The sequence below is a fragment of the Panthera onca genome, chromosome B2 (assembly GCF_046562875.1).
Source record: "Panthera onca isolate mPanOnc1 chromosome B2, mPanOnc1 haplotype 2, whole genome shotgun sequence".
Classification (NCBI taxonomy): domain Eukaryota; kingdom Metazoa; phylum Chordata; class Mammalia; order Carnivora; family Felidae; genus Panthera; species Panthera onca.
The window spans coordinates 5,585,619-5,612,882 of NC_138343.1; the positions used below are offsets into that span (position 1 = coordinate 5,585,619).

The 27,264-nt window shown below is 45.4% G+C and overlaps 1 protein-coding gene across 2 annotated transcripts; it reads right to left on the reverse strand.

Moving 5' to 3' along the window:
* Positions 1 to 7,093: 7,093 nt before the first annotated feature.
* NRSN1 (neurensin 1) lies at positions 7,094 to 26,852 on the reverse strand. 2 transcript variants are annotated; one of them, XM_060614672.3, is made up of 4 exons: positions 26,647 to 26,852; positions 24,805 to 24,883; positions 17,776 to 18,016; positions 7,094 to 8,537 (listed from the first exon to the last, which is right to left on the reverse strand). In XM_060614672.3, exons 3-4 carry the CDS (start codon positions 17,986 to 17,988, stop codon positions 8,139 to 8,141), a joined length of 612 nt encoding a protein of 203 aa, XP_060470655.3. In that variant the 5' UTR covers positions 17,989 to 18,016; positions 24,805 to 24,883; positions 26,647 to 26,852; the 3' UTR covers positions 7,094 to 8,138. The 2 variants fall into 2 exon arrangements, with proteins under 2 accessions (XP_060470655.3, XP_060470656.3); XM_060614673.3 differs by having other exon boundaries at positions 17,776 to 17,973; positions 26,647 to 26,844.
* Positions 26,853 to 27,264: the final 412 nt, after the last annotated feature.

Genomic DNA, 27,264 nt, shown 5'->3' on the forward strand with positions numbered 1-27,264 from the left:
TGCTGTCAGTACTGCGACCATTATCTCCCCTTATCTTTTCCCTTCTGCTTTCCCAGGCTTGCCAGCTCTACCTTTATTACTGCATCGTCAGATTCATCACATATAGTCCGTTTCATAATCCTATTGTAGGCGTTTCTTTTGTCTATAGTTTGATCCTGAAGGTGGGAAACAAGTAACCAGTTCACATTATTTTGGCTTTGTAAATGTTAGTCCTGGCAAGAACCCCTGGGGTGCAGGGTCCAGTGCTGTCTCCGTGGGTTCATGTCAAGCTCCTGTCCTGCCTGCAATAGACTGTGCCCAGTGGGAAGGTCAGATTTCACATGGTTTCCCTTCTCTTAGACTCTTATCAGTTCTTCCCCACGATTCCAGAATCATGCTTAATATTTGGACCATGATTTCATTGTGCAGTTTATTTTCAAAGTTCCTTCCTTCCTTCCTTCCTTCCTTCCTTCCTTCCTTCCTTCCTTTTTCTTTCTTTCTTTCTTTCTTTCTTTCTTTCTTTCTTTCTTTCTTTCTAACTTTTATCTGTTTATTTATTTTTAAGTAAGTTCTAAGCCCAACATGGGGCTCAAACTCATGACCATGACATCAAGAATTGCTCACTCCTCCCACTCAGCCAGCCCAGCACCCCTATTTTTTTAATCATTTTATTTTATTTTTTTATATGAAATTTATTGTCAAATTGGTTTCCGTACAACAGCCAGTGCTCATCCCAACAGGTGCCTTCCTCAATGCCCATCACCCACTCTCTCCTCCCTCCCATCCCACATCAACCCTCAGTTTATTCTCAGTTTTTAAGAGTCTCCTATGGAATTTAGCAAAGTTTCAGGATACAAAATCAATGTACAGAAATCAGTTACATTCTTATACACTAATAATGAAGCAACAGAAAGACAAATAAAGAAACTGATCCCATTCACAATTACACCAAGAAGCATAAAATACCTAGGGATAAATCTAACCAAAGATGTAAAAGATCTGTATGCTGAAAACTATAGAAAGCTTATGAAGGAAATTGAAGAAGGTATAAAGAAATGGAAAAACATCCCATGCTCATGGATTGGAAGAATAAATACTGTCAAAATGTCAATACTACCCAAAGCTATCTACACATTCAATGCAATCCCAATCAAAATTGCACCAGCATTCTTCTCGAAGCTAGAACAAGCAATCCTAAAATTCATATGGAACCACAAAAGGCCCTGAATAGCCAAAGTAATTTTGAAGAAGAAGACCAAAGCAGGAGACATCACAATCCCAGACTTTAGCCTCTACTACAAAGGCTGTAATCATCAAGACAGCATGGTATTGGCACAAAAACAGACACGTAGACCAATGGAATAGAATAGAAACCCCAGAACTAGACCCACAAACGTATGGCCAACTCATCTTTGACAAAGCAGGAAAGAACATCCAATGGAAAAAAGACAGTCTCTTTAACAAATGGTGCTGGGAGAACTGGACAGCAACATGCAGAAGGTTGAAACTAGACCACTTTCTCACACCATTCACAAAAATAAACTCAAACTGGATAAAGGACCTGAATGTGAGACAGGAAACCATCAAAACCCTAGAGGAGAAAGCAGGAAAAGACCTCTCTGACCTCAGCTGTAGCAATCTCTTACTCGACACATCCCCAAAGGCAAGGGAATTAAAAGCAAAAATGAATTACTGGGACCTTATGAAGATAAAAAGCTTCTGCACAGCAAAGGAAACAACCAACAAAACTAAAAGGCAACCAATGGAATGGGAAAAGATGTTTGCAAATGACATATCGGACAAAGGGCTAGTATCCAAAATCTATAAAGAGCTCACCAAACTCCACACCCGAAAAACAAATAATCCAGTGAAGAAATGGGCAGAAAACATGAATAGACACTTCTCTAAAGAAGACATCCGGATGGCCAACAGGCACCTGAGGAGATGCTCAACGTCGCTCCTTATCAGGGAAATCCAAATCAAAACCACACTCAGATATCACCTCACGCCAGTCAGAGTGGCCAAAATGAACAAATCAGGAGACTATAGATGCTGGAGAGGATGTGGAGAAACGGGAACCCTCTTGCACTGTTGGTGGGAATGCAAATTGGTGCAGCCGCTCTGGAAAGCAGTGTGGAGGTTCCTCAGAAAATTAAAAATAGACCTACCCTATGACCCAGCAATAGCACTGCTAGGAATTTATCCAAGGGATACAGGAGTACTGATGCATAGGGGCACTTGTACCCCAATGTTTATAGCAGCACTCTCAACAATAGCCAAATGATGGAAAGAGCCTAAATGTCCATCAACTGATGAATGGATAAAGAAATTGTGGTTCATATACACAATGGAATACTACGCGGCAATGAGAAAGAATGAAATATGGCCTTTTGTAGCAACGTCGATGGAACTGGAGAGTGTGATGCTAAGTGAAATAAGCCATACAGAGAAAGACAGATACCATATGGTTTCACTCTTATGTGGATCCTGAGAAACGTAACAGAAACCCATGGGGGAGGGGAAGGAAAAAAAAAAAAAAGAGGTTAGAGTGGGAGAGAGCCAAAGCATAAGAGACTGTTAAAAACTGAGAACAAACTGAGGGTTGACGGGGGGTGGGAGGGAGGGGAGGGTGGGTGATGGGTATTGAGGAGGGCACCTTTTGGGATGAGCACTGGGCGTTGTATGGAAACCAATTTGACAATAAATTTCATATATTAAAAAAAAAAAAAAAGAAAATTCCCAAAACATACAAAGTGCTTGTGTGAAAAGGAAGTCATTATTATGCTGATGATTATACCCAGAATTGCCTTTTGTTTTCTCCTCCAAGAAGCCAAGGAGGTATACACATTACCTGGTCTCTTCAGCTGAGTTTTGGGAGGAGTCAGCCAGGCTGTCTCTCTGTTGCCTGTGACTTCTGGGGCTGCTGTCTCTGCCCTTTGGAGCTCAGCCCAGCCTGTGCTGCTGTTGGCTGTAGGGTGTATGGAAACCAATTTGACAATAAATTTCATATTTTGAAAAAAAAAAAGCAAAAAAAAAAAAAAAAAAAAAGAGTCTCCTATGGTTTGGCTCCCTCCCTAACTTTTTTTTTTCCCCTCCCCTCCCCCATGGTCTTCTGTTAAATTTCTCAGGATCCACATAAGAGTGAAACCATATGGTATCTGTCTTTCTCTGTATGACTTATTTCACTTAGCATCACACTCTCCAGTTCCATCCACGTTGCTACAAAAGGCCATATTTCATTCTTTCTCATTGGCATGTAGTATTCCATTGTGTATATAAACCACATCTTTATCCATTCATCTGTTGATGGACATTTGGGCCCTTTTCATAATTTGGCTATTGTTGATAGCACCGCTATAAACATTGGGGTACATGTGCCCCTATGCATCAGCACTCCTGTATCCTTTGGATAAATTTCTAATAGTGCTATTACTGGGTCGTAGGGTAGTTGTATTTTTAATTTTTTGAGGAGCCTCCACACTGTTTTCCAGAGCAGCTGCACCAGTTTGCATTCCCACCAACAGTGCAAGAGGGTTCCCGTTTCTCCACATCCTCTCCAGCATCTATAGTCTCATTTTAGCCACTGTGACTGGCACCAGCACCCCTATTTTTAAATATTTTTTGGGGGGTTTCTATTGCTTGTCTTTTTTTTTTTCTCCTTGATAAGAGTAAATGCATATATCTGTAGACTAAAAGTAACCTTACCATCTATTGTGTGAAATCACAGCCCTACTCTCTTCCCAGTATAATTTTCATTATTTTGGAGATGTCTGGCTGTTCTCTCTGGAAGCTTCCTGGATCCTTTTTTCTTTTTTGCCTTAAACTTTCACAAAAATGTGTCTGACCTTTCTTTCACCATTCACAGTGCTGAATATTCTGCAGATACTTCCAATCTGAAGATTTCTGTGTTCTGGAGCCGTGAGAAAATCTTCTATTATTTTATTGATATTTTTCTCTCCCCCCCCCCCCATAACCTTTTAATCTTTGATTGACTATGTCTTTTACTCTTTATCTCTTTGTAAATTTTTATGAGGGGGGATTTTAATTTTGGGGAAGTGCTTTCAAATTAAAGTGGGTGATGGGCATTGAGGAGGGCACCTGTTGGGATGAGCACAGTGTGCGTATGGAAACCAATTTGGCAATAAATTATAGTTAATATAAAAAACAAAACAAGACAAATCATTCATGTAGTAAATTGTTATTTTAAGACTTTATTTTAAAATAAGTATATAAGGGGGTGCCTGGGTGGCTCAGTCGGTTGAGCACCTGACTTCGGCTCAGGTCATGATCTCAAAGCTCGTGGGCCTAAGCCCTGTGTCGGGCTCTGTGCTGACAGCTCAGAGCTGGAGCCTGCTTCGGATTCTGTGTCTCCCTCTCTCTCTGCCCCTCCCCCACTCACATCCTGTCTGTCTGTCTCTCAAAAAGAAACATTAAAAAATGACAATAATTAAAAAAACAAGTAAATAAAAATAAATAATAAAATAAAAAATAAAATAAAAATAAATTAAAAAAATGAAAACTACTTGATGTTCCTTTTTACAGTATTCTGTTTTTGTCTTATGGGCGCAATTTCTTCTTGAAGACTGGATTTTTTTAGAGTTCTCCTGTGACTTCTGAAATGCTCATGTTTCCCGTGGACTCTTATTCTCTGTGTGTATTCTCTTTCAAGGTGCTGATCTGTCTGATGATTCTGGCTATACTTTCATATTTAAGGATGAAGGACCGGGTTGTGGCGAACTGTCGGAGACAGTGACTGTGCTCTTGACCAGGCCATTTTACTCCTCCATCCGTCTCCCCAGGAATGAGAAGTGTGCCTGGCAGCTCTGTGTCAGTGAGTAGGGCTCCTTGGCTGGAAGATTTGGCATTTAGATGTAGTAATGGCAAGTTAGCCGTTGGACTGGGCTCCCCCAAGCCAAATGTTAAGTTGAGGACAGCTTTGTTTTGAGGCACCCACATCCATACTCTAGTCTTGGTCCCATCCAGAAGACCTGTGATTTCCTCCTGTACACACACGTGTGCACGTGCATACACACACTCACATGCACGATGGGTGTACAGAAACTTCAGTGCCCCTATCAACCATCTCTTTGTTTTCTGTAATGCAAGTGCAGTGAATGCCTGGCTCTAAGTGAAAATGCAACAGTTGTTTTAAAGGACTGTATCATAGCAGTGTATAGCTTTACATATTTACTCCTGAGGATTCACCCTCATTAAGATACGGTCTCGGTACCCAAGCAGCTAATAGTCTATCTTCTATGGAAGATAACATGTGTTATCTTTGTTAACATGTGTAAACAAATCGCTGTAATAAAGAGAGGTAAGTGCAATAGAAAGTGTTTCTACAAAATGCTGGCTGTGCTGAGGAAGAGACATTGAGTGTGAACCAGGGGTGGGGGCAGGGAGAGTGGAAAAGCTGCAGAGAGCATGAGACCCTGGAGCTGGATGCTGAGATCTGAATCCTGGGTCTCCTTGGGCAAGGACTTTGCCTGCTTCCTCCCCCGTAAAATGGGCATATGACCCTAGCTCTGACCTCACAGGGTTTTTGTGGGCATTAGATGAATTACATACGATAGTTGAACTCAGTGCATATTAGGTCCTGTTGTCATTGCTATTATTTCCTGATGTGGCCTTGATGGGTTCAATAGCCACTGAAAGGGCAGATGGTTATTGCTGGGAAGGTCATCCCAGTGAGTAAGGGCACACTTGGGTGTCCCTGTGGTTGGGGTACGGGGCTCTGGAGCGTGATTGCATCACGGGAGGCCCCGGTGCAGGCCGAGGTGCGGCCACATTCTCCTGCCATCAGTTCTGCTGGTCTTGGTGTGCACAGAGTGTCAGGGGGTCTCTAACCTACATACACTCTAAAACCTGTAGGGACCCCATAGATGGCACGGACAAAATAGGAACAATAACATACACACACGTCTCCCTTCAGAAAACAAGGTGGGAGGGGATGGGATGGAAACAGTTGAATGACAATTGTCCTGGCCTGGGACCAGGCTGGGGTCCAGAATGGACTAATGGGCCATTGCAAGAGGGGTTCAGCTTGTAGGTAACTTTGAATTACAGGATGTGGTCCGATGTGTGGAAGGTTTAGAAAGGCAGATTTTCGAAAGAATGAGGGTAAGCTTACTAACCACACAGAGCCACCGTAGAGACACGGGGGTGCCCTGCGAGGCCACAGGGCCCATCACTGGGGCATCTGTGCACTTGCTGGCGGGCCCGTATCATCTAGGGCTTGGACCAACTGCACACGTCTGGGCCAGAATCCATTCGGTCCCTCTGGTTACAGAGCGAGCGTGGCCTTCCCGGCTTCCCTCCCCAGCCAACGGCCATGCACTTACGCACTGCTGTGGGAATGTCAATACTGGGGCCGAGAGGCTGGCTCCCAGCAAGAGCATCACACTAAGGCTCTAAGACCATTCTGCTCTCTAAGCCCACTCTGGCTTTAAAAAGTACCCGGGCTGCTCTCCGTGAGTACACATGGTCTACGCTCTTTTCAAAGATAAAACTGTGCTGCTCATTCTTCTGCTTCCCGAGAACACCTGCAATCCCTCCCGAGGGCATCGTGAGGGGCCTCGCAAGTACCTGCCCCTCAAAAGCCTGGGCAGGACAGGAAAGATGGGGCGTGTGTTTTCGGACTCAGCTTCTGCTCTCTCTGTATCCTGGTTTCTCTTAGGTCTTTGGGGGGGAACAGAGCTGCTGTTTTATGGCTCTTATCATGCTTGTACCTACAGCTCCCCAAGCCCCACCGACATGATTGTTCTTTCTAGAGGCTTTTACAACTCAAGTCTCCTCCAAGAATCATCGGTACGAGGCTTCAAATGATGTTGCCTTGAACAGATGCTTGGGGCTTGTAAAAGGCTTCAAAGAATAAAAGTAAAATGCTATGTTCACAGCAAGGTGAGAACCTGAGGAACCGGGATGGTCTCTCCCCTATCTGGCCAGCGCCCCTTGTTGACGATCTGGTTCGCCCTGCGTTTCCTGCTGGACTGTGCGCAAGGAGCAGCGTGCCCCCAGAGCGCTAACCGCTTTTATTCTTCCGTGTCGCCGGGGGAACCTGAGCTTGTTCGGCCTCAGGACAGAGACTCTGAGGGAGTGACAGGTGCACCTCAGATTCCGCTCGTTCACATATTTTATTTATCCAGGGAAGGGAGACAGAAAAGAGAGACAGAACTGGAAGGTGGCACAGATTCTGAGAGAAGACCGCGGTCGCGCGTCCCTCCGTCCGGTTTCGATCCACAGATCCAGTGAAAGTGCATAGGGACGAGACGAGCGTCTTGCCGCAGCGTGAAACATCTTACTTGAGAGAGAAAACCCTTTTAGAAGTTGATACCGACTCACCTCGAGGATGGCTTACTTTTGTCTTTATAAAAACACGACAGCACTGGGTAAACTGCTGGGGTTGGATACTGACAGGTAAGTAGGTGCTGACTCAGAGTTTTCTGGGAGTGCAGATCTGAAACGGTCCCACTGAGGAGAGAGCCACGGGGACGTCGCAGACATGTCCTTGGAGAGACACGAGGACACACAGGAAAAGGGGAATCTCTGACACCGCAGTCCGGGATCTCTGTCACACAGATGGGGAAACTGAGGCAGGGAGGTTAAATCCCCCAAGGTCACACAGCTAGTCAGTCGTAGCATCTCGTTCCCTGGCCCGTGGACACTGCATAGATACCCCTAATGTTAATTTCTTCCCCAAGATTCTAAAGTTGGCAATTTTAGCTTTCCAAGTGTGGAGACAAAAAAAGAAAGAAAAAAACTGGAGAAAACAAACAAGCAAAAGATTTGTGGAGAACTCCGGTACGTTCGCATCTGATCTCTAACCTCATGTTAAGATGCGTTAAAGGACTAACGTTTGGGTGACAATCACTAACGCGGGAGACGACAGAGTCACGATAACTGGGGGAGCTCCCAAGGGCGCCCGGGGGACACACGGAAGCACCCTCTCGGCAGCTTGGTGCAAGCAGACAGGTCGCCTCACCCCCACCTGAACCACCTGAACCACCTGCACGGAGCACAGGTGAGCTCAGCGCCCGGGCCGCCCGTGGCCGAGCCCCGGCGGGGGGCCAGTGAAGCCCAAGCCCCATCATCTCAAAGCCCGCCCCCGCCCCCTGTGAACACCGAGTGACCAGAGAGGGGAGCCTGGGGTGGGGCGCATTTCAGGTTGCCGCTACAGGCTGCACATTTTGAACCCTGGACAAAGTGACCGGAATCTTGGTTTCCCCCGGGCCCGGAGCTTTTGTGACGGGCTGGGCGTGGGCCTTGATGTCTGCAATTCGCTCTTTAAACTTCTGCTGAAGGAACTTTTCTTCTTGGGAGTAGCTCTTGGCGAACACCGACATCAGCAGGCACCCTGCCATGGACGTGCCCCCGAGGCAGAAGAGAACGGCCCCCGCCAGCTTGCACACGTCAAGAGCGCTGTTAAACTGGACAGCATGGGTGTCGACCACCACAAAATCGGCTTCGCCAAAGGCTTCGATCTTGGGGGGCACGAGAAAGCCCGCCGCCAGGACAGTCAGTCCAAGGATCACGAAGACCGTGCTGGAGATGAGTCCGACCTGGAGAAAGACACAGCCAAGCAGGACAGGGTGAGCTCGGTGCTTGGGCTCTCCCGAGCCCTCCCAGGGCAGGCCTCGTTGTTGGAGGGAAGTTAATATTCCATTCCCACTCACCCCAAATTTTAGGAGAAGCCTACATAACTTCCCAGTTATAAAAGAAAGTGAAGAGGGACCTTTCTGATTTTAATACCGACTGGAATCTGCAGCACTGCCCTGATTTTCCCTCTGAGCTGTTCGTACGATGCTTTGCAGCTGACAAGGCCACCTTTGGCTTACGTGGTCTTCTTCGGTCTTTGTTTTTTTTTGGAAATATCTGGGTTAAAAAAATTCTTTTTAAGGTCTTATTTTTGAGAGAGAGACACACACACACAGCGTGCGAGCAGGGGAGGGGCAGAGAGAGAGGGAGACATAGAATCTGAAGCAGCCTCCAGGCTCTGTCTGAGCTGTCAGCACAGAGCCTGACGGGGGGCTTGAACCCATGAACCGGGAGATCATGACCTGAGCCGAAGTTGGGCACTTAACCGACTGAGCCGCCCAGGCGCCCCTCTCCTTTGGTCTTTGAAGAAGACTAAAGCAGGCCTGACATCCAGGAACTAGCCTAACTCTATCCACTAGACCTTGATGCCGTGGGAAGCTGGCCGGGAGCTCCCAGCGATGCCACATTGTTCTCCTTTGACAGGATTTGTGTCACAGAACATCAACATCAGACAGGCTCCCTCTGTACCCATGACGAAGTGACACAAAACAAGTCTGTGTCATCATTTTGTCTAAGCGCAGACAAAAACAAGGTCATTGTGCAAACCACAAAATATCAAATGCCTTCCCTTCCCCCCATTCATATAAATGACGGCTGCTTCATTACCAAGTACAGCTTTAGTCCCACCCTGGTCTGCCCTCCCTATAGATAATACTTATTAATTATTTATTATCCAACCATAGAATCAGCCCTGACAATCCAGAGGGAACTCTGGCTCCTGTAGACCCCCTCCCCCCAAATCGCCCACCCAAGGCCCACATCCTAGAATACATCCTTCCTCATCCTCTTACTGAAATACCCTAGGAGACCCTCTGGTATCACCTCTCTCACTGTGATGAGTGATAAACTCAACTCGTCCAACATATAGGTATCTTTCTGGTGATTTGGACGGAGGTCACTGGCGATCATATAACTATTCACCCATTTCCCAAGTTAGTGGGAAGGAACCATGATTGCTAGTTTACAGGTCAGGAAATGTAGCCTTGAGGAGGGTAGGTCACTGCTAGCAAGTGGATGGAGGGAGGGATGGATGGATGGATGGAGTGGGGGAGGGATGGAGGGAGGGAGGGATGACAGCTAGCAAGTTGCGGAGTCAGGGCTAGAAGCCACAGATGTGAGCTCCAGGCCAGTGTCCTTTCTCCTCTCACATGTAGTTATTTGGGCTCCCCTTGCAGATGTTGAGAAGCTCTAGGAGTAGCAGGTGGAAGATGAGACTGCGTCAGCTCAGGTTGGAATAGAATGGAACACACTGAAGAGGGAGAGTATTGTTTGCTGTTTGGTGGCTTGGAGGTTGGGAATGAACAGATCCAGGCTTGGGTTCCAGCACTGCCAACCAGGACTTGAGTCATATGAGGAAACTTACTTAAACACTCTCACCGTTAATCTCCCCATCTACAAAATGATAAATGATAATCATACCTACTGCCTCGTGGAGTTCTAGCGAGGACTAAGTGAGGCCATGCTCAAAGGCACTTAGCCCAGTGCCTGGCTAAGCAGTAAGTAGCTATTATGGTATCTACTTGGAAATGCATTCTTGTGAAATGTTGGCCACAGAGCTACAACAATCTCTGGGCACTTGGACCCCAGAACAGCTAATATAGTTACTTATTTTTTAAACACATTTTCATTTTCTCCTATTCCTAGCCAAATGCATAACACCATTTAATCTAGAGCTTTGAATTTAAACTATATTTATTTAACTTATTTATTAAGTTTCAGGGTGATACATCAGTAATTCTTTATTACTTTGGATAATAGAAGGAAAACATATTCACAAATCTGTCGGAGAGCTAGCTAGTATTATTGGGTGTCTATGAAGACCTAGGCACAGTGTTTGATGTTTTTCACTTGATCATCACCAGCATCTTACAAAAAGTAGGTATTTTTTTCCCACCTCACCTATAAGACCCTGGGGTTTGTAGGGTTGAAGAAGTGGAGGTCAAAGTCCTATAGCTAGCAGGTGGTGCGACTGGGCTCGAACCCAGGTCCCCTGCTCCACTTCTATTCTCCCCACCATAGTTCACCAGTTACTATTTGTACATTATCTGCTATTATTATTATTTTTAAAATTACAACAGAGTTTTAGTCACCATATAGGGACAGATTTCCATGATTGTAAAGAAACTGGAAAAGAGTCAATATAATGTCTTTTGAAATAAAAAAAAAAAAAAACCCAGAAACTATTCTACATAAGATTTAAGCACTATAGGAAAAGTTGGGTTGTAAAATATAATATTTTGGATGGCTTTCTACATTTTTCTAAAAATGGAGGCAAATTCACCTCCAAAGACTAACCATTATTTATAACCTGAAAAATGAGTCACATTGGAAAATTCTGAATGCATAAACTAACTTAAATATCCATGGTGACATGCTTCATATGTCACTAAATCACCTTCCTCCTTGAGAACTGGACTAATTCTCAAACACTCAGGACTCTGCAGGAACGTATCCATCTTGGGTTCTGGGGTTCTGAAGAGCACCTAAGGTCAGTGCTCAGGTCTTCTATTTCTGTCTTGATCACCGCATCTCGCGTTCCCGCCTTGAACTCTATAAATATTCCTAACTGACTGGCTGGAACCTCCAGGCTGCTGACTGCAGAGCCAGGTGACTGATTCTCAGAGCAGCGCTGCTCCCCAACTGAGCAGTGCTTTATCGATTAAAATCCAGTCCTGGAAGCTCACTCAGAAGCTACAAGGCGAGCCACGCTTTGCAGATGGCAGAGCTCTGATCACTTGCAGAACTGGAAAGTGGCTGGCCTCCCTGAACTTTCTCCCTTTTCCCTGTTGAGTCAGAGTGTCAGAGAGGGGCCTGCCCTCCGTGGAGGGGGGCACGATGGTGGCCAACAGCCAACTCCTAGGATCTGGGAGGTGCCGTCCACACAAGTCTAAAGGGGACCTTCAAGACATGTGGCCAGAGAGGACCCTCAACGTTGTGAAAACACGCCAGGAAGAGCGAGGGATGGTAGGACTGGAGGGGCAGCCATGGCATCTGAAGAACGCTATGTCTTAACTGAGAGTCTGACAGCGTGACGGGATGATGGGATGCATCGGAAGGAAGAAAGATTTGGGGAGTGATGTCGTACAGAGCCGTAAAAATGGTCCCGGGACACAGTTCCAAGTTGAGGTGGTCCTCGGTCTACAGGGAAGGGGGCTCTATTAAATAGAGTTTTAAAAATGCAGCGCAGAGGTTCTTAGGGGCCTGGCTTTATGCAGAGAACTGGAACACCATGGGGTGAGGGGACCCTGGGACCTGGCAGGGCAGCCTGGTGCACCTGGTGGTTAGCTCAGCCCAGTGCCAAGAGAGAAGGGCCTCTCTCAGCTGTGACAGACCTCACAGATGGCCACGAGGACAGGGACTCCTGGCTGTGGGGAGGTGGGGGGGATGTGTGAAAATCCAGTGTCTGCGGCTGGAAAGGGGGAACGGACAGGGAGGAGGACCTGGATTCCAAAGATCCTGCTGCTGGAGGCCACCAGCCAGAGCCTGCTGGAGCTCTGACCAACGTCCCCGTCACTGTCTCTGTGCAAGCCAATGAGGTCGGAGCACACCTCTGTTTACTCCTCAAAGCAGGCTGGCAGCCAGAGCAGCGGGCGCAGATGTTCGGGCAGAGAGGACGTGGTAATGACCACTGGAAGCCAGAGCTAGCAGGGCAGGAGGAATGGGGAGGAGCCGGACAGAGCTGAATGTGGAAAGAGCCAGCTGGCCTCCAGGTAGCGCTCAGGGGAGGTACAACAAGACAGAAGTCAACCCCGAGGGATGTCCTGGCCTGACCTGCTTGTGGGGACCCTGGGCTTTACAGAACAGCAACCCCCGCCTGGCTGTGGTCCAGGTCCTTCCTCACACTTTACCTGGCCACCCACGTGGTCTTCTGCCCTATGGAGGCTCTGTCCCTCCAGCCCGTGAACACAGTCACTTGTTTCCATCTTCCAAAGCGATTCCGGATCCTTGAGTCTCCCTCTAGCTACTGCTTGAACTCATCCAACCCTTGATATCCGAGCTCAGTCCCACAACTCCACTGAAGCTGGTTTCTCCGAAGTCACTAATGACCTCCTCATTGTCAAAGCCGATTCGGGTTTTCTTTTCTTACTTCATTTAAATATTCTGTGGTCATTGATGTTAAGCACTGGGGTCTTCTTAAAACCTTCACCTATTTTCCCTGACACAACTGTCTCCTGTTTCTACATCTTTAATGACTCACTCTCAAACTGTTTTGCCAGATGTTTTTAAATTATTGGCGTTCCCCAGGGGTCCCCCTTGACCCACATCTCTTGTTCAAGATGATCTCTCTAGGGTCGAGTCTCTGGCTGTAGTTTCAACTCCTACTGATACACTGATGCCTTCCAATCGTCAGCTCTAGTCTGGATTCCCTTCCTGGGTGCTAGCCCTGTATTCCTGACAGCCAATAGGAGGACTGACACAAAAATGTCCCAACGGCTCCTCAGACCCAAAATATTCAAGCTGTCAGCACAGAGCCTGACACAGGGCTCGAACCCAGGAACCATGAGATCGTGACCTGAGCTGAAGTTGGATGCTTAACTGACTGAGCCACCTAGGCGCCCTGAGCTTCTCTCATTTCTAGTGTAAGACCAACTCCATAATATCTAGCAAAGCTTTGAAGAAAAAATCTAAGACAGAAGTTTCAACTCTGACTTAGCTCAGGGGGGAAACCGGAGTGATTGGGACAGATGGGAGGAGGGTCTTGAGAGAAAAGAGAGGGGCCAGAGTCACCCTCACGGCCAGTGAGGCTGCGGGGGTGGCAGTCTTACTTTGCACCTGCACACTGAGTGGAGCACCCTTTGAGAGGTCTCTGACGTGGGCTGAGGAGAAGGTAAGGAGGGGAATGGCCCTGAGGTAAGCAACGCATGATCGGGAGTGAGTGGACAGCTCCCATTCCTTTATACCTGCCTTACTGAGGTGCTTGGCTGCACAAGCAGGTGGCAGCAGCCTTAGTCAAGGTCAAGTGCAAGGGTAAGAAAGAAAAGTGCCACCACAGCCTGATGGATTTCTGGGCAGCACAGTGAGTGGTAGGGAGTAGGTGGGACCAGGTCACAGGGGCTTTTGCAGACGGCAGGTGTTGCAGGCACTGGGATAAATTGGTTGTGGCTGAGGCAACCATGTGGTGATCCAGAAAGCCTAGGTTTATGAACTTGCCCCCTTGCTGTACTCAAGCTGGAAGGTTCTGGAGAAATTTCTATTTTTTAATTTTTTATTTAGAGATTTCGATTTCAAAGCCTTTCCAAGTCGTCTGTGATCGGGCCCTAGTTATACATTCCCCCGTTCACCTCTCGACCCCTCTCCTCCAACTTCTGAATGTTTGCCCCGGGCGTACTGAGCTGTCTGCGGTTTCCTGATCGTGCCATCATCTCTCACACACAGCTTTTGGAATAGATTTCTTCCTAGCAGGATGCCCAGTTCCCACTTGTTCACGGGTGATCTCTCTGGGGAGCCATTCTCCAGGCTGCATCGGATCCTCCCTGCCCCCCAAGTCCCTGTGCTCCGGGTAAGTACCGTGACTGCTTTTAGGGCCATGTTTATCACGTTGTATCGTAACTGTCTGTGGACATGTCTACCTTCCTTATTTGTCTGTGGGCTCCTTCAGGTCAAGGCGGTATCTAACTCACAAGTGAAGAGTAGGGTCTTATTCACAAATGAATCCCAGAGCCTACCACGTAACCTTATACATAGTGGACATATAAACATTCTTGGAAAAGGAAAGAAGGAAGGATGGAAGGAAGGAAAGAAGGAAGGAAGGAACAACCTAAGGAAGGAAGGAAGGAAAAGGAAGGAAGGAAGGAAGGAAGGAAGGAAGGAAGAAAGGATGGAAGGAAGGAAGGAAAAGGAAGGAAGGAAAGAAGGAAGGAACAAACTAAAGGAAGGAAGGAAGGAAGTGGAAGGAAGGAAAAGGAAGGAAGGAAGGGAGGGAGAGGGGAAGGAAGGAAAAGGAAGGAAGGGGAAGGGAGGGAGGGAGAAGGGAGGAGGGAGGATAGCATTGTGAGATACAGGTTGTGTAGATCCACGTGACAGGGCAAATATTCTAACTCGGGCCCATGTGACTCAATCTCCATGCTCATTAACCCCTCCATGCTGCTGCCTCCTAAGGAGCTGGCTTAGGGGCAGAGTCCTGCTGAGGCACCGCGGACTTAGCCCCTGGCAGGAGACCAACAAGACGTTAGCCCCACGTCATTGGGAACGCGGAAATGGGAAGCCCATAACTTGAACCACCTACAGATGCAGTTTGAAATGATAGAAAAATACCATAAAAAAGAATCATAATGGAAACGTGCACAATCAGTGCTTTTCTCTGTATTGATACAAAGCACTTCATAAACCCGCTGGAATACATTCACTCGTATTCCCCAGGAGGAAACAGAAGACCAGTTCGTTTATTCCCTTGGTAGAGGTGAGTCTCTAAGACCATGAATTCCATGATTTCTTAGGTGATTCAGGTTGACTACAAGCTTCTGAATGCCCAGTCTGGTGTTTTGTGATTAGGATCTGGGTCTAGGATTTGGATTATGCTGAAATATCATCTGGCACAAGTCCAGGAGGCCATGGACTTTTGCCTGTTTTTAGACTCTGAACTAGGTCCAGCACAACAGGGAACAAATACTTGTGAATCTTGTTTGTGTAAACTAGAAGGGAGAACGTCCTGAAATTCGAGTTCTGGGGTTGGTAACTTACTGCAGGTTCTTTATTTTAAGTCCATACCTATATCTTGTCTGACAGATTTACAGCTTCTCCAATCACACCGCGAGTGCTTTGGAACCATGAGAACACTTTCAATATCCTGTATGACAGTGGCATTTTACGCTCTTGGCACAACAGATCTGTCAGGCAAATATTTGTTTTTTTGACACATAGGAAAGCAACCACCCACTTAACTGGGTAAATACAAGATGTGCCAAGCTTGGCTATGTATTTCGTCTGTCCCCGCCAGTAAGGATTCATCAGAGATGACATTTCTACAGGGCAAGGATGCGGGCTCAACCAATTTGAATACAGACTACATGACAGTAGTGAGATGTTAAATTAACGCAGGTCTTGGGTAATCCGTATTAACAACTATGTTACCCAGTACTTTATTTATTAACTAGATTTCAAATTTTATTTCCAGTTCAGGACCCAATGTGCCATATGACATCTGGTAATAGTAGTTAATACACGAATGCTTGAGTGCACACTAGACATTGTGCTGAGCTCTTTGTAAGTATTATCTTAATTACCTCTCACAACTTTACCCAGTAGCATCACCATGAGGGCCCAATAAGGTCAGATAACTTGCCCAAAGGTACAGCCAATTAAATGGAAGAGCGGAGGTTTGAACCCATGTAATCTGGGGACAGAGTCTGTGCTCATAACCAGTATGTGACACTGCCTCTTATTAAACTGTATTACCAATACATTATAAGTGTTGGACAATATCAAGGTAAAACTCTCTGGGATCTTCTGGGAGAGAGTTGAAGATGATCGGGATCCCCGAGCTGGAGGGGACCAGAAGCCCCGCCCTTACAGCTGCGTCTTCTCAGCATCACTTCCTAAATCCTTTCCCTTTTCTTGATTTCTAAGTGTTCAGACATCCCAATGCCCTCTTCTCCTCCATGTCCATATTCTCTTCCTGGGTCATCTTGTCTAGTCTGGCGCCTCTTATATGTTCTGTATGTCAGGGATTCCCAATCCGTGAGCTGCGTTTCAAGTGCCACCAGAGAGCCCCACTCACGTGTCTGATGTGATCCCCACAGGCAGCTCTGATGTATCATGGCCATGGTCAAACTCTTGGTTCCCCACCGTCCCCACTGCTCTCCCTGTGCTCCTCATCCCGGAAAATTGTAACACCGTTCTCTAAATGGCTCAGGTTGCGTGCTTTGGAGTCATGCTTGACTCTTTCTACTTTCGTCTACTTCACCGCACGTCCTGATGGCTTGCTCTTCAAACTTCGTGCTAATTCGGACTACTTCTCCCCATCTCTACTACCACCATCCAAGCCATCATCATCTCTTGACTGGATTCTTTCATAGTGTCCCATATACCCTTGTCCTCCTATAACCTATTTTCCATACTGTAGTTAGAATGATCCAGTTAAAATATCAGTCAGATCATGTCACTCCTCCACTTAAAATGCTCAGGTGGGCTTCCCATCTCTCTCAAGGTAAAAGCCAAGGTTTTCATTATCATCCACAAGGCTCTAAATCATCTGTGTCCTGTTATTTTTCTGGATCCTTTTCCCCCCTCTCAATCCACTCCAGCCAGACTGCACCTCTTTGTTACTTTTCAAACACCAAATCTGTTCCCATTTCAGAGCTTTGGACTTGCTATTTTCCTGGCCCAGAAGGGCCTTCAGCCAGGTAATAGGTCTGTTCCCTGCACTCATGCTGTTATTTGCTAAGTGCCGTCTCCTCCAAAGGGCTGTCTAGGATCAGCACACTAAGTTCCAGGCCTCTGTCACTCCCTGCCCTCTTGTCCCAGTTTATTTCTCTCCATAGCAGCTGTCACTACCTGACATTCTCTCATGTGGTTTATTTGTTTATGGTCCGTTCCCCACAATGGGTTGCAAAGGGCTTTCCTTTCTGTTCACCGCTTTAACCTCTAGCACTTTGCAACTTCTTGGCACGGAGCAGGAGCTCACTGATGACACGATGAGTGACCGAATGCACTGTCTGGTGGGGCGCCTTCATTCAAAGAAGCTGGAGCTCACAGCCTCATGAGCACGGGTCTGGCAGAGGCAGGGCTGGCATACTGACCACTGTATTATGTCTCAGCATTAACTCTCTCGCAGCACCCAAGGATTCCTTTTTCATAATTGCTGTAATTTGTTAAATGATAATTACCAAGCCTATGCGGGGGGTCGGGGGGGCTGGAAGTGTATAATGTTTTGCCTATGGACGTCCTCACGGTTGATGAATTTAGCGGCACATGAATAACAGTAGCAAAAATAGTTAACAATGATGACAGTGATACCTATTTATGTTTAACCTCTTTCCTTACCTTCCAGAATACTGAGCTCCACCTGTTAGGTGATCTCTGGATCTGGAAATCATCCTCATACTCCCAGATCGAGGTGGTACAGTCCTCATAAAACTGGTGCAGGTAGGACCGGACTCCGTAGCGCTGGTGCCCGCCCTCAGGGGCGGCCTGTGCTTGCTTGGTCCCACAGATGTTGCTGCAAGAACTCATCCTTCCCAGCTGGAATGACAACATCCACAGCCATCAGCCCTATGAGCTCTGGCTTCAGGATTAAAAGGCATATTAAAGGTGCGAACCAGGCTGAGTAACGTTAGTCTACTTGAAAGTCTATTTGAGCTTTTCTTAAAAGCTGCTCTGCTTTTCTACTTAATGCAAAATTACCCCCAAACACTCAATGACTAGAAACTGGTTCTCCATAAATGAAATGAGACATAATAGCACAGCTCACTTAAATTATGCAGAAACTTAAGCATGAAGCACACGAACGAAGGCAAGAAGCTGAGATTTTTCACTGTGTTGACAAGAAATCTTTAATCCCGTAGAATCCAGTCGTCTTTACACTCACATGTTAAAGAATTAGGCAGGTACTCTCCCTTGCTACAGATGGAATTTGTCTTGGGTTGTCCTCTCGGATGCTTAACCATGTTCCCTTGTGGAAAATACATAGTTTACTCTTAGCAGTTTGCAGTTTTGCTTTTAGATCTCATGGATCGTGTTCTAACATCTTAGCTAATGGTCAGGTTGTACAGAAGCTGTGTTTGAAAGCTGCTGAGCAGCGACGCTTCATGCTTTATTAATCACAAATGGCTCAGCCAATAATTTACACCTCACTGACTCTAACACTAGATATTTAAGTCGTTATTTGTGGATACATCTGTCCATGTGGGATGATAGAGCATAATGGACAGGGTAGACCCAGCCTTTCACTGCGTTGCATGAAGTGGCTAGTATATGCGAGAAGCCAGGGGATTGTTAATGAAAGTGCATACTGGGTGGGCTGTTTGGGTCTCTGTCCTCTTAAAGATGACAATTTCTGGGGTTCCAGTGTGGCTCAGCCGGCCGAGCATCTGACTTTGGCTTAGGTCATGATCTCACGATTTGTGAGTTCAAGCCCCACGTCAGGCTTTGTGCTGACAGCTCAGAGCCTGCTTTGGATTCTCTGTCTCCCTCTCTCTCTGCCCCTCCCTCACTCTCTCAAAAATAAATATTAAAAAAAGATGGTAATTTCTACCTGATTTGACCTAATCAATACCCTTGGAGAGAAGCATTTGGTTATTAATTCATGGGGGAAAAAAAAGGAATTGTTGAGAGACAGCAATTTTGGTGAGTGAGGGAATTCTCAGTAATTCTCTGTTTGATATTTGGTTTCCTTCTCTCCATATAGGCAGATAAATATGTAGCTGGAAATGTGAAATACTTGTTTCGATTTTCCAGTTATCCTCCAGATGGTTTTCCCCGTGTGGACATAGTCTCAAAATAACAAAGTGAGGAACGATGTAGAAGGGGTCTCACAGAGCCTGCCTTGTAATCCAGGCTAACAGAAGACATATTAAATGTTTCTAATTACTTATCAAGAAACCACATAGCGATATGTATCTATCAGCAAGGAAAAAATTAACCTAAAGGTCCGGCAAGTGCCCCTGTGTGGCCACTTAGTTTGGTTGGATAGAATTATGCGGCAAAAATCAAAGTTGAAGCTAGAGATAGTTAGCATTTTCCTGTCCCATGGCCACAAAGCGAATCCATAAGATTATCTTGTAAGGTGTGCTGTTAGCCAAAAACAGGTTCTGGTTAGAAAATGTAGTCAAATTCATGAAGAAAATGGCCCCGATCTTAGAAAAATGATGCAGACATATGCTACTGATGGTGACCTCATATTTTTAAGTGTTGGTCACTATGTTTAGTGACTTTCTCCCTGTTTCAGATATGGCAGCCAGGAGAAATCACCCAGGAAGAGAGGGCAGGGGAGGAGATTAAAACATTTCTTTTCTAACTTTTAAACATTTCACAAGGATATTATTTCATAAAAAATAAAGATTTTAGAATGTACTTTGCCTGATTAGAGCAGCAAAGCCTGATGGATCTAATTCTTTTGTTAACCTAGTTTCCGTATTTTAAATGTTAGGATGATCTCTTCAGTACTTTTAACTTGATGCTTACACAATGAAGATGATTAATAAGGGCCTATTACTAATGATACATAAGTAGGATAATATTAAAGGCACTTTCTTTTAAGACACTGTAATAAAATTTCGGTCAAGGGATGAGATGGGAGCCATATGTGACTAATTCTGCTTTGTCTTTGAAGAAACTGAGGCACAGGAAAGTCATCTGCTAAAGGTCACACACCATGAGTCAGGGAGGAGACGAAATGTGACAATACCGAAAGCTGGAGTATGGACTGAATCATGTACTTGCATCATCAGACCGACTCATCCAAATATGTATTTTCAGGTTTCCTACAAAGCCTCAGAGACTTTAACATGGAGAAAGGACAAAAATAGGACAGGAGCAAAAATAAATCCCTCATAGCAATAGTAGGAGTTATTTTCCTTCGATGCTGAAGTCATTTTTTCCCTCAGAGTTGAGCTTCGATGCAGAGCAGGGCTGTGACATATTGTAGTCCTACCCGCACAGCTGTTTCTGATACACGAGGTCGAATGTTTCTGCTTTATAGGATAAGACTCAGTAATCCAACTTTGTTAAACAAAATATGGGTAAAATCATAAAAGAGACAGAAAGTGTCATAAAACAAATGTTCTTTCGGCTTGAGTGATGGAAGGCTCTACTCTAAGTCGGAATGGATTTCCAGTGATGTTAGATACATTCCAGGAAAGGAATCCCAATGGGCCTTATTTACTTCTCCAGACATACAGAGCACAGGAACATGGCCTATGCTTTGCTAACCACACAGGACACAGAATGGGTTCTAATCCTTGTTCTTGATCTACAATGTATTGGTCATGATATGGCAGGCAAACTCATTAACCTCCCTGAGCTACGGTTTTATCCCCCTTAAAATGAGATGGCTGAGCCAGATAACCTCTAATTCCTTTGAGATACTTTTCCAGGGGTCTTTGGTCATGCATTTACAGAAGGAGTCAATTATTTTTGTGGGATAAACACCTGGGTCTACTGTTTTCCCACCTCCTCCCATACTCTCACTGATGGATTGTCAGATTGTCCCCAATTCTTGACCATTATAGTACACGTGAAGCTTCAGTTTAAAAGAGCGTATAAGCTATTAGCGAGGCCAATGACTTGGTATTAAGTAGCCTAAATGGCTGTGTATTGTTTGTCTGTTTAACAACTTACTTCAGTATTGCGTATGTTGCCTAAATGGTACAGGTGGATCGCAGGTATTACAGGTTAGGCTCCAGATGCCCAGAAGAAAGCAAACATCGTATAAAACAAGTCAAATGAAGGTTTTGGTTTCCCGGTGCATATAAATGTTATTTTTACATGATCCCATCGTCTATTAAGGGTGCAATAGCATTATGTCTAAAAACATGTACATACCTTAAGTGAAAAAAAAAAAACTTTATTGCTAAAAAATGCTAACCGTCCTCTGAACTTTCAGCGAGCCATAATCTTTTTGCTGGTGGAAGGTCTCAGCCTCAATGATGGTGGCTGCTGACTGATGAGGGTGGTGGTTGCTTAAACGTGGGGATGGCTGAGGCAATTTCTTAAAATCAGACAACAATGAAGTTTTCCACATCAATGGACTCTTTCTTTGAGTTGAACTCTAGTGATCTCTCCAGAGGTGTTGATGGGCCTACTTTCAATATTGTTGTGTCTCCGGGAATAGGGGGGCCCAAAAAGAGGGAGACAGATGGAGGGACGGCTGTCAGTAGAAGAGTTAGAAGACACAGGACATTTATTGGTTAAGTTGCTGCCTTATATGGGGACACTTCCTGGCGCCCCAAAACAGTTAGAATAGTAGCATCAAAGATCACTGATTGCAGATCACTGGAACAAATAGAGCGGTAATGAAAAAGTTTGATTAAATCTGACAAGAATCACCAAAAATGTGACACAGAGACAGGGAGTGAACAAACGTGTTGGGAAAATGGTGCCGATAGACTTATTTCACCACAAACCTTCAATTTGTAAAAAAACACATTCTCTGCAATGCACCTTTAAGCAAAGCGCGCATGAAATGAGGTGTGCCCTTAAGTCTTTGGGGATCTTAGAGGTTCCATACATCTTTCCAAATATGTAACTTATTGGATTCATTCTTAGAGGAGAATGATCATGAGAAAGAACAGGAGTTTTAAAAGATATCCTGTTACAGTGAGGATTTTGGTACAAAAACCTTACATTCCTCATAAGGAAGCCACTAACTTTTTGTCCCAATAAAGAAAATGTTACACCTATTTATTTATGTAGGTAAAAAAATTTTTTTTTAAAAAACATTTATTCATTTTTGAGAGGCAGAAACAGAGCACGAGCCGGGAAGGGGCAGAGAGAGAGAGGAAGACAACAGAATCTGAAGCAGGCTCCAGGCTCTGAGCTGTCAGCACAGAGCCTCAGAGCCCGACGCGGGGCTCGAACTCATGAACCGTGAGATCATGACCTGAGCTGAAGTCGGACACTTAACCGACTGAGCCACCCAGGTGCTCCTAATGCTACGGCTATTTAGAATCTACCTGGTTGACTGACACCTCTACTATCATAAAGAGGATATATGGTGTCACTTCATAAAGTCACTTTAAAAGCTGGGTAATTAGTATGTAATAAACTTGGGCTGATAAGGAATGGAAGGTAGGTACAAAGGCTTTTTAGCTTGGCTCAGCATGTACTTAGTGAGCAAGCTTTCATGAGAAATCTGGTGTTTGCAATCTGGATAGCTAGAGTAGCAGCTGCAAAAACAGTAATGTTGTATCTTTGACTGTCGTTGAGTGACGGATTCTGGAGGGCTCTTTTCTTCAGAGAAAGCCTTAACGTCCCAGGAGGTGCGTGAATGGGGGGCGTGGGTGGTGAGTGGAACTCTTCTCCAGGGTTGTACTTAAATGAGTCCATGTGAGTATTCCTTTTATAAACACCCCAGGGAGCCTGTTGTGTCCTGGATGCCAGCATGGCCATCATGATGGAGAACAGGCAGCCTCAGCATCTGGCTGTTTGGTCATCTATGAAGACGGAGTTATCTTCATTCTCCGGGAAGGACGTTCTAGGTGTTAATAGGTGAGGATCCATCCATGGTGGTTGTCTCCTTCTTCTTCTTCTTCTTCTTCTTCTTCTTCTTCTTCTTCTTCTTCTTCTTCTTCTTCTTTCTTCTCCTCCTTCTCCTTCTCCTTCTTTTTTATTTCTTTTTTAATGTTTATTGATTTTTGAAAGAGACAGAGGCAGAGTGCGAGTGAGGGAAGGGCAGAGAAAGAGAGGGAGACGCAGAATCTGAAACAGGCTCCAGGCTCGGAGCTGTCAGCAAAACTGACTGAGCCACTCGGGTGCCCCTTTGGGTTTCTTCTTTTTATAACCTGTCTGTGGTATCTGTCTCAACTGTATGCAGTTATACATTAAAATGGGTATTCAATTCTTGGCAGTACAGCACACCTATCATGTCCCCCAGACCCACAGGCAGAGACAATCAGACCTTAACTCCCCACCCAAACTCTTCTGAGAGGCTTCCTGGAATTAGCACACTCAATGTCGGCCCTCTATTACTCTTTATCTTCTCGTCCAAATTTCTTTCTTTTCATAGTGCTTGTAACTATCTGGTGCTCCATTACGTGGTCTATTTGTTAATGGTCTGACAGACTGTGTACTTGATAGACTGTGAGCTTCATGAGGGTAGGGGCTTTTCCTGTCCTGTTGACAAGCACTTTGAGTTGAAACTTCTTGGCACAAAGCTGTACGTGGGTTGGTGCGGATGATGGCCTGAGTGGTCCTTCCTTTTTCATTCCTCCCTCCCTTCATTGTTTTTACAGCACTAATTATGTGCCAGACTATGAGAGGATAATAAGATGAGTGGGGCAGTCTGCTCTCAGTGGACACTTAGATTAGATGGAGAAACGCTTCTGAAGCAAGAAATGCAACAAAAGGGGGCACCAAAACCAGGTATTTGCAGTGAGTGGTGATTTCTCTGTGCACATGCTAAGAATGCCTTGAACAATTCCTCTGTCAGCAAGTAAACCCATATTCGTATTATTATGATCTCTATGTCCATTACAGTACCAATTTGCTGGAAATTTGAATTTCAGTCAAGTAAATGCAATTACTTTTTATTTTATTTGGAAAAGGTTCATAGCCATGGAAGTAGAAATAAGTCTTTATGCCTCATGAAACTCCAAGAACACCACAGACTTTATATTATTCGTCTTCATGGTCTCCTTGAGAGAAGAGAGGCAGGAAATTGAGGCGCCAAAGAGATTAGTGTTTTCCATGGCTCCATGCGTGAGTCAGTGGTGAGGCCAGGCACGGGCCCTGTTCTATTTATTCTCTTTGAAATATCATTCAATTTTTCATACTGCTTTTCTCTCCCATAAAATCATTCTGAGATAATGAGAGTGACGTTGCCATTAGAGCCACTTTTCCACAGAGCCAGTGCTGCAAGGTATAGGCACAGACCTGATTTAGATCATCGATCCAACACCAAACCCAAAGGGCCAACTTGCTTAAAGGACTCAGTTAGCCTCAGTGTGGACACAGGAAGGCATGAGAGCCTACTAACAGGTTTTTCATTTTTAAATCAGGCATTCTGGAATTGCATAGGCATGACCTTAAAACTTGAAAATGTGTTTCTACCAACAGATCATTTCAGAGGTATTTTATTGTCTTGGAACAGTACCGGTAAGGATTGTGGCTCCTTATGATGAACTTTTTAATACCTTCTAAGTCAGGGGATATGTAGCACTTCGACAATTTTTTAAAAAGGGATAATGATATGCAATAATCTTATTACTTTACTTCTTCAAGATGTGTTTTTAAGTAAGGCATACAATGTCAAAAACCAAATGGAGAAGAGAAAACCTATAATCTCCTTAAACCTCTTGTCTACACGAAAACCAAAAGGTGCTTATGAATTTACATGTGACAAGGTTTGAGTCTCACCTTTGAAGTTTTCCTCTTCCTCTTCTCCTTCTCCTTGTTAGTCTCTGACCTTTCTTTCTTAACGGCACATCCTTCAAACCTATTTAAGGAAAAAAATCTCTGCAGAATGCGATACAGATAAAAATCTAAATTTCATAAGCCATTCTTATGACCTGTAGAGAGTCATTTTAATGTTGACGAACATATTGATAAAGGACTTCTTGTTGAAGAGTGGGGAGATACTTGTTTTCACAAAAGTATTCATATTTTATAACTTTTCAGGGGGTTCTCATGAGACTTTTACAGGGTAGATGAGACAACATAAATGAAAGGGCTTTGTAAACTATAACACACTATACACATGCTATTCTTATTTTGGTACAATTCTATTCCACTACTCAATAATACCAACTAGACTAATTCATGTGTATTTTAAAAATTCTAAATACAAAGTTTGTTTGCTCCCTGGGTACTCTAGAACTGATTCGTTGCCTGTTCCATTATATTATAAAATACATTAACCTTATAGCCATTGTATTTTCTGATCTGTTTACATGCATTTTAGACTTCTTAAGGTTCTTTAGATGATTTACTCATTGGGTTGATTTTTACTCCTATATCCATTTCTTCCTATCAGGATCATTTTACTTTCCATCTGCCTAAGAAAAGCAGGTGCCCATGCAAGATTTAATTAAAAAGCCATTGCCAGCTATAGAACTATTGGCTTCCTACATTACTCTAATCATGAAATAAAATAATAGCTGGGTGATGTTTTTCAAGAGGTCATTAAAAATTCTTTCTGAAGAATACTTCTCCATCCATTTGCAAGAGAACCTCAAAGACTTGAGGTGAGCAAACCTAGGTGAGGCCTGACAAACTGTGTTTAGTATTTCCCAGTTTGAGTTGATATGAACCACAGTCAAACCTTCTTCAAGACTCATTTCTTTGCTCTAAAATTTTGTTTTGCAGATGGTATGTGAGCAGATTTTGGTGAGAAAAAGGCAAATTTTATTAGAATCCTGGATCTGGATAAGTAAAAGAAAACAAGTCCTCCCCCCGTCCCTCCACTCCCTGCCCTCCCTCCCTCTCTCTCTCTCTTTCTCTCTCTCTCTCTTTCTCTCATCAGTGCCTGTCTCTCTCATTTAAACGTCCTTTCATTTTATCTGTCGCCTTCCCCTTTTCTCTGAAGGAAGTGACTCCACACATGCCCTTCACTAAAGGCTGGCCTGGTCTGGAGCCCAGGGATCTCTCCAACGTGCTGAAAACATTTCTGCTACAGAGCCAGGAGCCAGTAATTAAGTAGACACCAGCTGTTTAACTCCAGCTCTGTTTTCCTTGAGGTCATCAGCTTTGGTCTCACCCCCACCCAACTCCTCTTTCTAATTAACACAAAGAAGTAGGTCCTGAGATTATATCGAAGCACTCACGTATCTTTGAATATGGCAAAGGAATGGGGAGGGCAAGCGAGGGTTAAATTCAGCTCGGAAAACAAATCAAACCAGCTTTGCAAACTCCAAATACGTACATTTGACTCTTACCTAATATATAACTTTTCTTTTCTCCCGGGAAAGTTTTCCCTGTATACCTCCCCACTTCTTACGTAACACAAACCACAAACCACAAAAGCATGGAGTTGGCGACCCCTAATTTGCATGTGTGCACGGATTTTAATGTGCATGCTTTTTAAAGAGATGTGTCCACAAATAACAGACGTGAATGAGTAAGGAGTACGTGTGACAGACACAGAAAGAACATGAATATTTGTGCGCGAGGAAAGAGGAAGGAGAGAGAGGGAGGAGAGGGAGAACCGGAGAAAGACGAATGGAGCGTAGAAAACCGCTCCTGGGGTCCGCAAGGCTTTACCTGTCCCCTCCGATCCCCTGACCCGTGGAGCAAGTGCAGCCAGCTAGCCGCAGATCTCTCGCTGGGGTCCCATCATCGCCGCCGCCTTCGCCGCCGCCGCCGCCGCCGCAGCTCCCGCCTTGCGGAGCTCAGCCCGCTGGTGATTGACAGCTGGGCGGCCCGCGCGCCCGAGGCCCGCGCAGCTGCGGCGGCCGCCGGAAGGGCCACGTGCGTCCGCCGGGCGCGCTCCGGCGGCGCGTGGGCGGGGCCCCGCCGGGCGCGTGCGCCGTCCGGTCTCCGCCTGGTCGCGCTCTGGGAGGGAGCGGGGGTGGGGCGGCTTGCCGTCTGGGCGGCGGGTCGCTGTGTCCTAGGGAAGCGTCGCAGCACCCGGAGCATGCTCTGCCCTCCTGCCCTCCTGGTGCCTTCTCCCGCCCAGCACAGCGCCTGGCCACAGCAGGTGCACTGCACGCTTATTTTTAAAGTGAATGTGTGCGTCTTGCGCCGCCGCCCCATTTGGGATACATTTGGGGGTGTGCAGAGGCTTCTACGGACTCTTGAGTTTTGTCCTTGGTGAGACATGAGGTGAGGAGCCCCTCTGAAAGAACCTTCTGGCAGTGTCACCCCTGGGCACATTCAGCC

What these genes read in the sequence shown, in the direction of transcription:
- NRSN1 (XM_060614672.3), bottom strand. Translation starts at nt 17,988, where the DNA reads ATGTTGTCATTCCAGCTGGGAAGGATGAGTTCTTGCAGCAACATCTGT. An exon ending in GGAGCTCAGTATTCTGGAAG is followed by an intron (nt 8,538 to 17,775) that starts GTAAGGAAAGAG and finishes GTCTTTCTCCAG; the next exon opens with GTCGGACTCATCTCCAGCAC.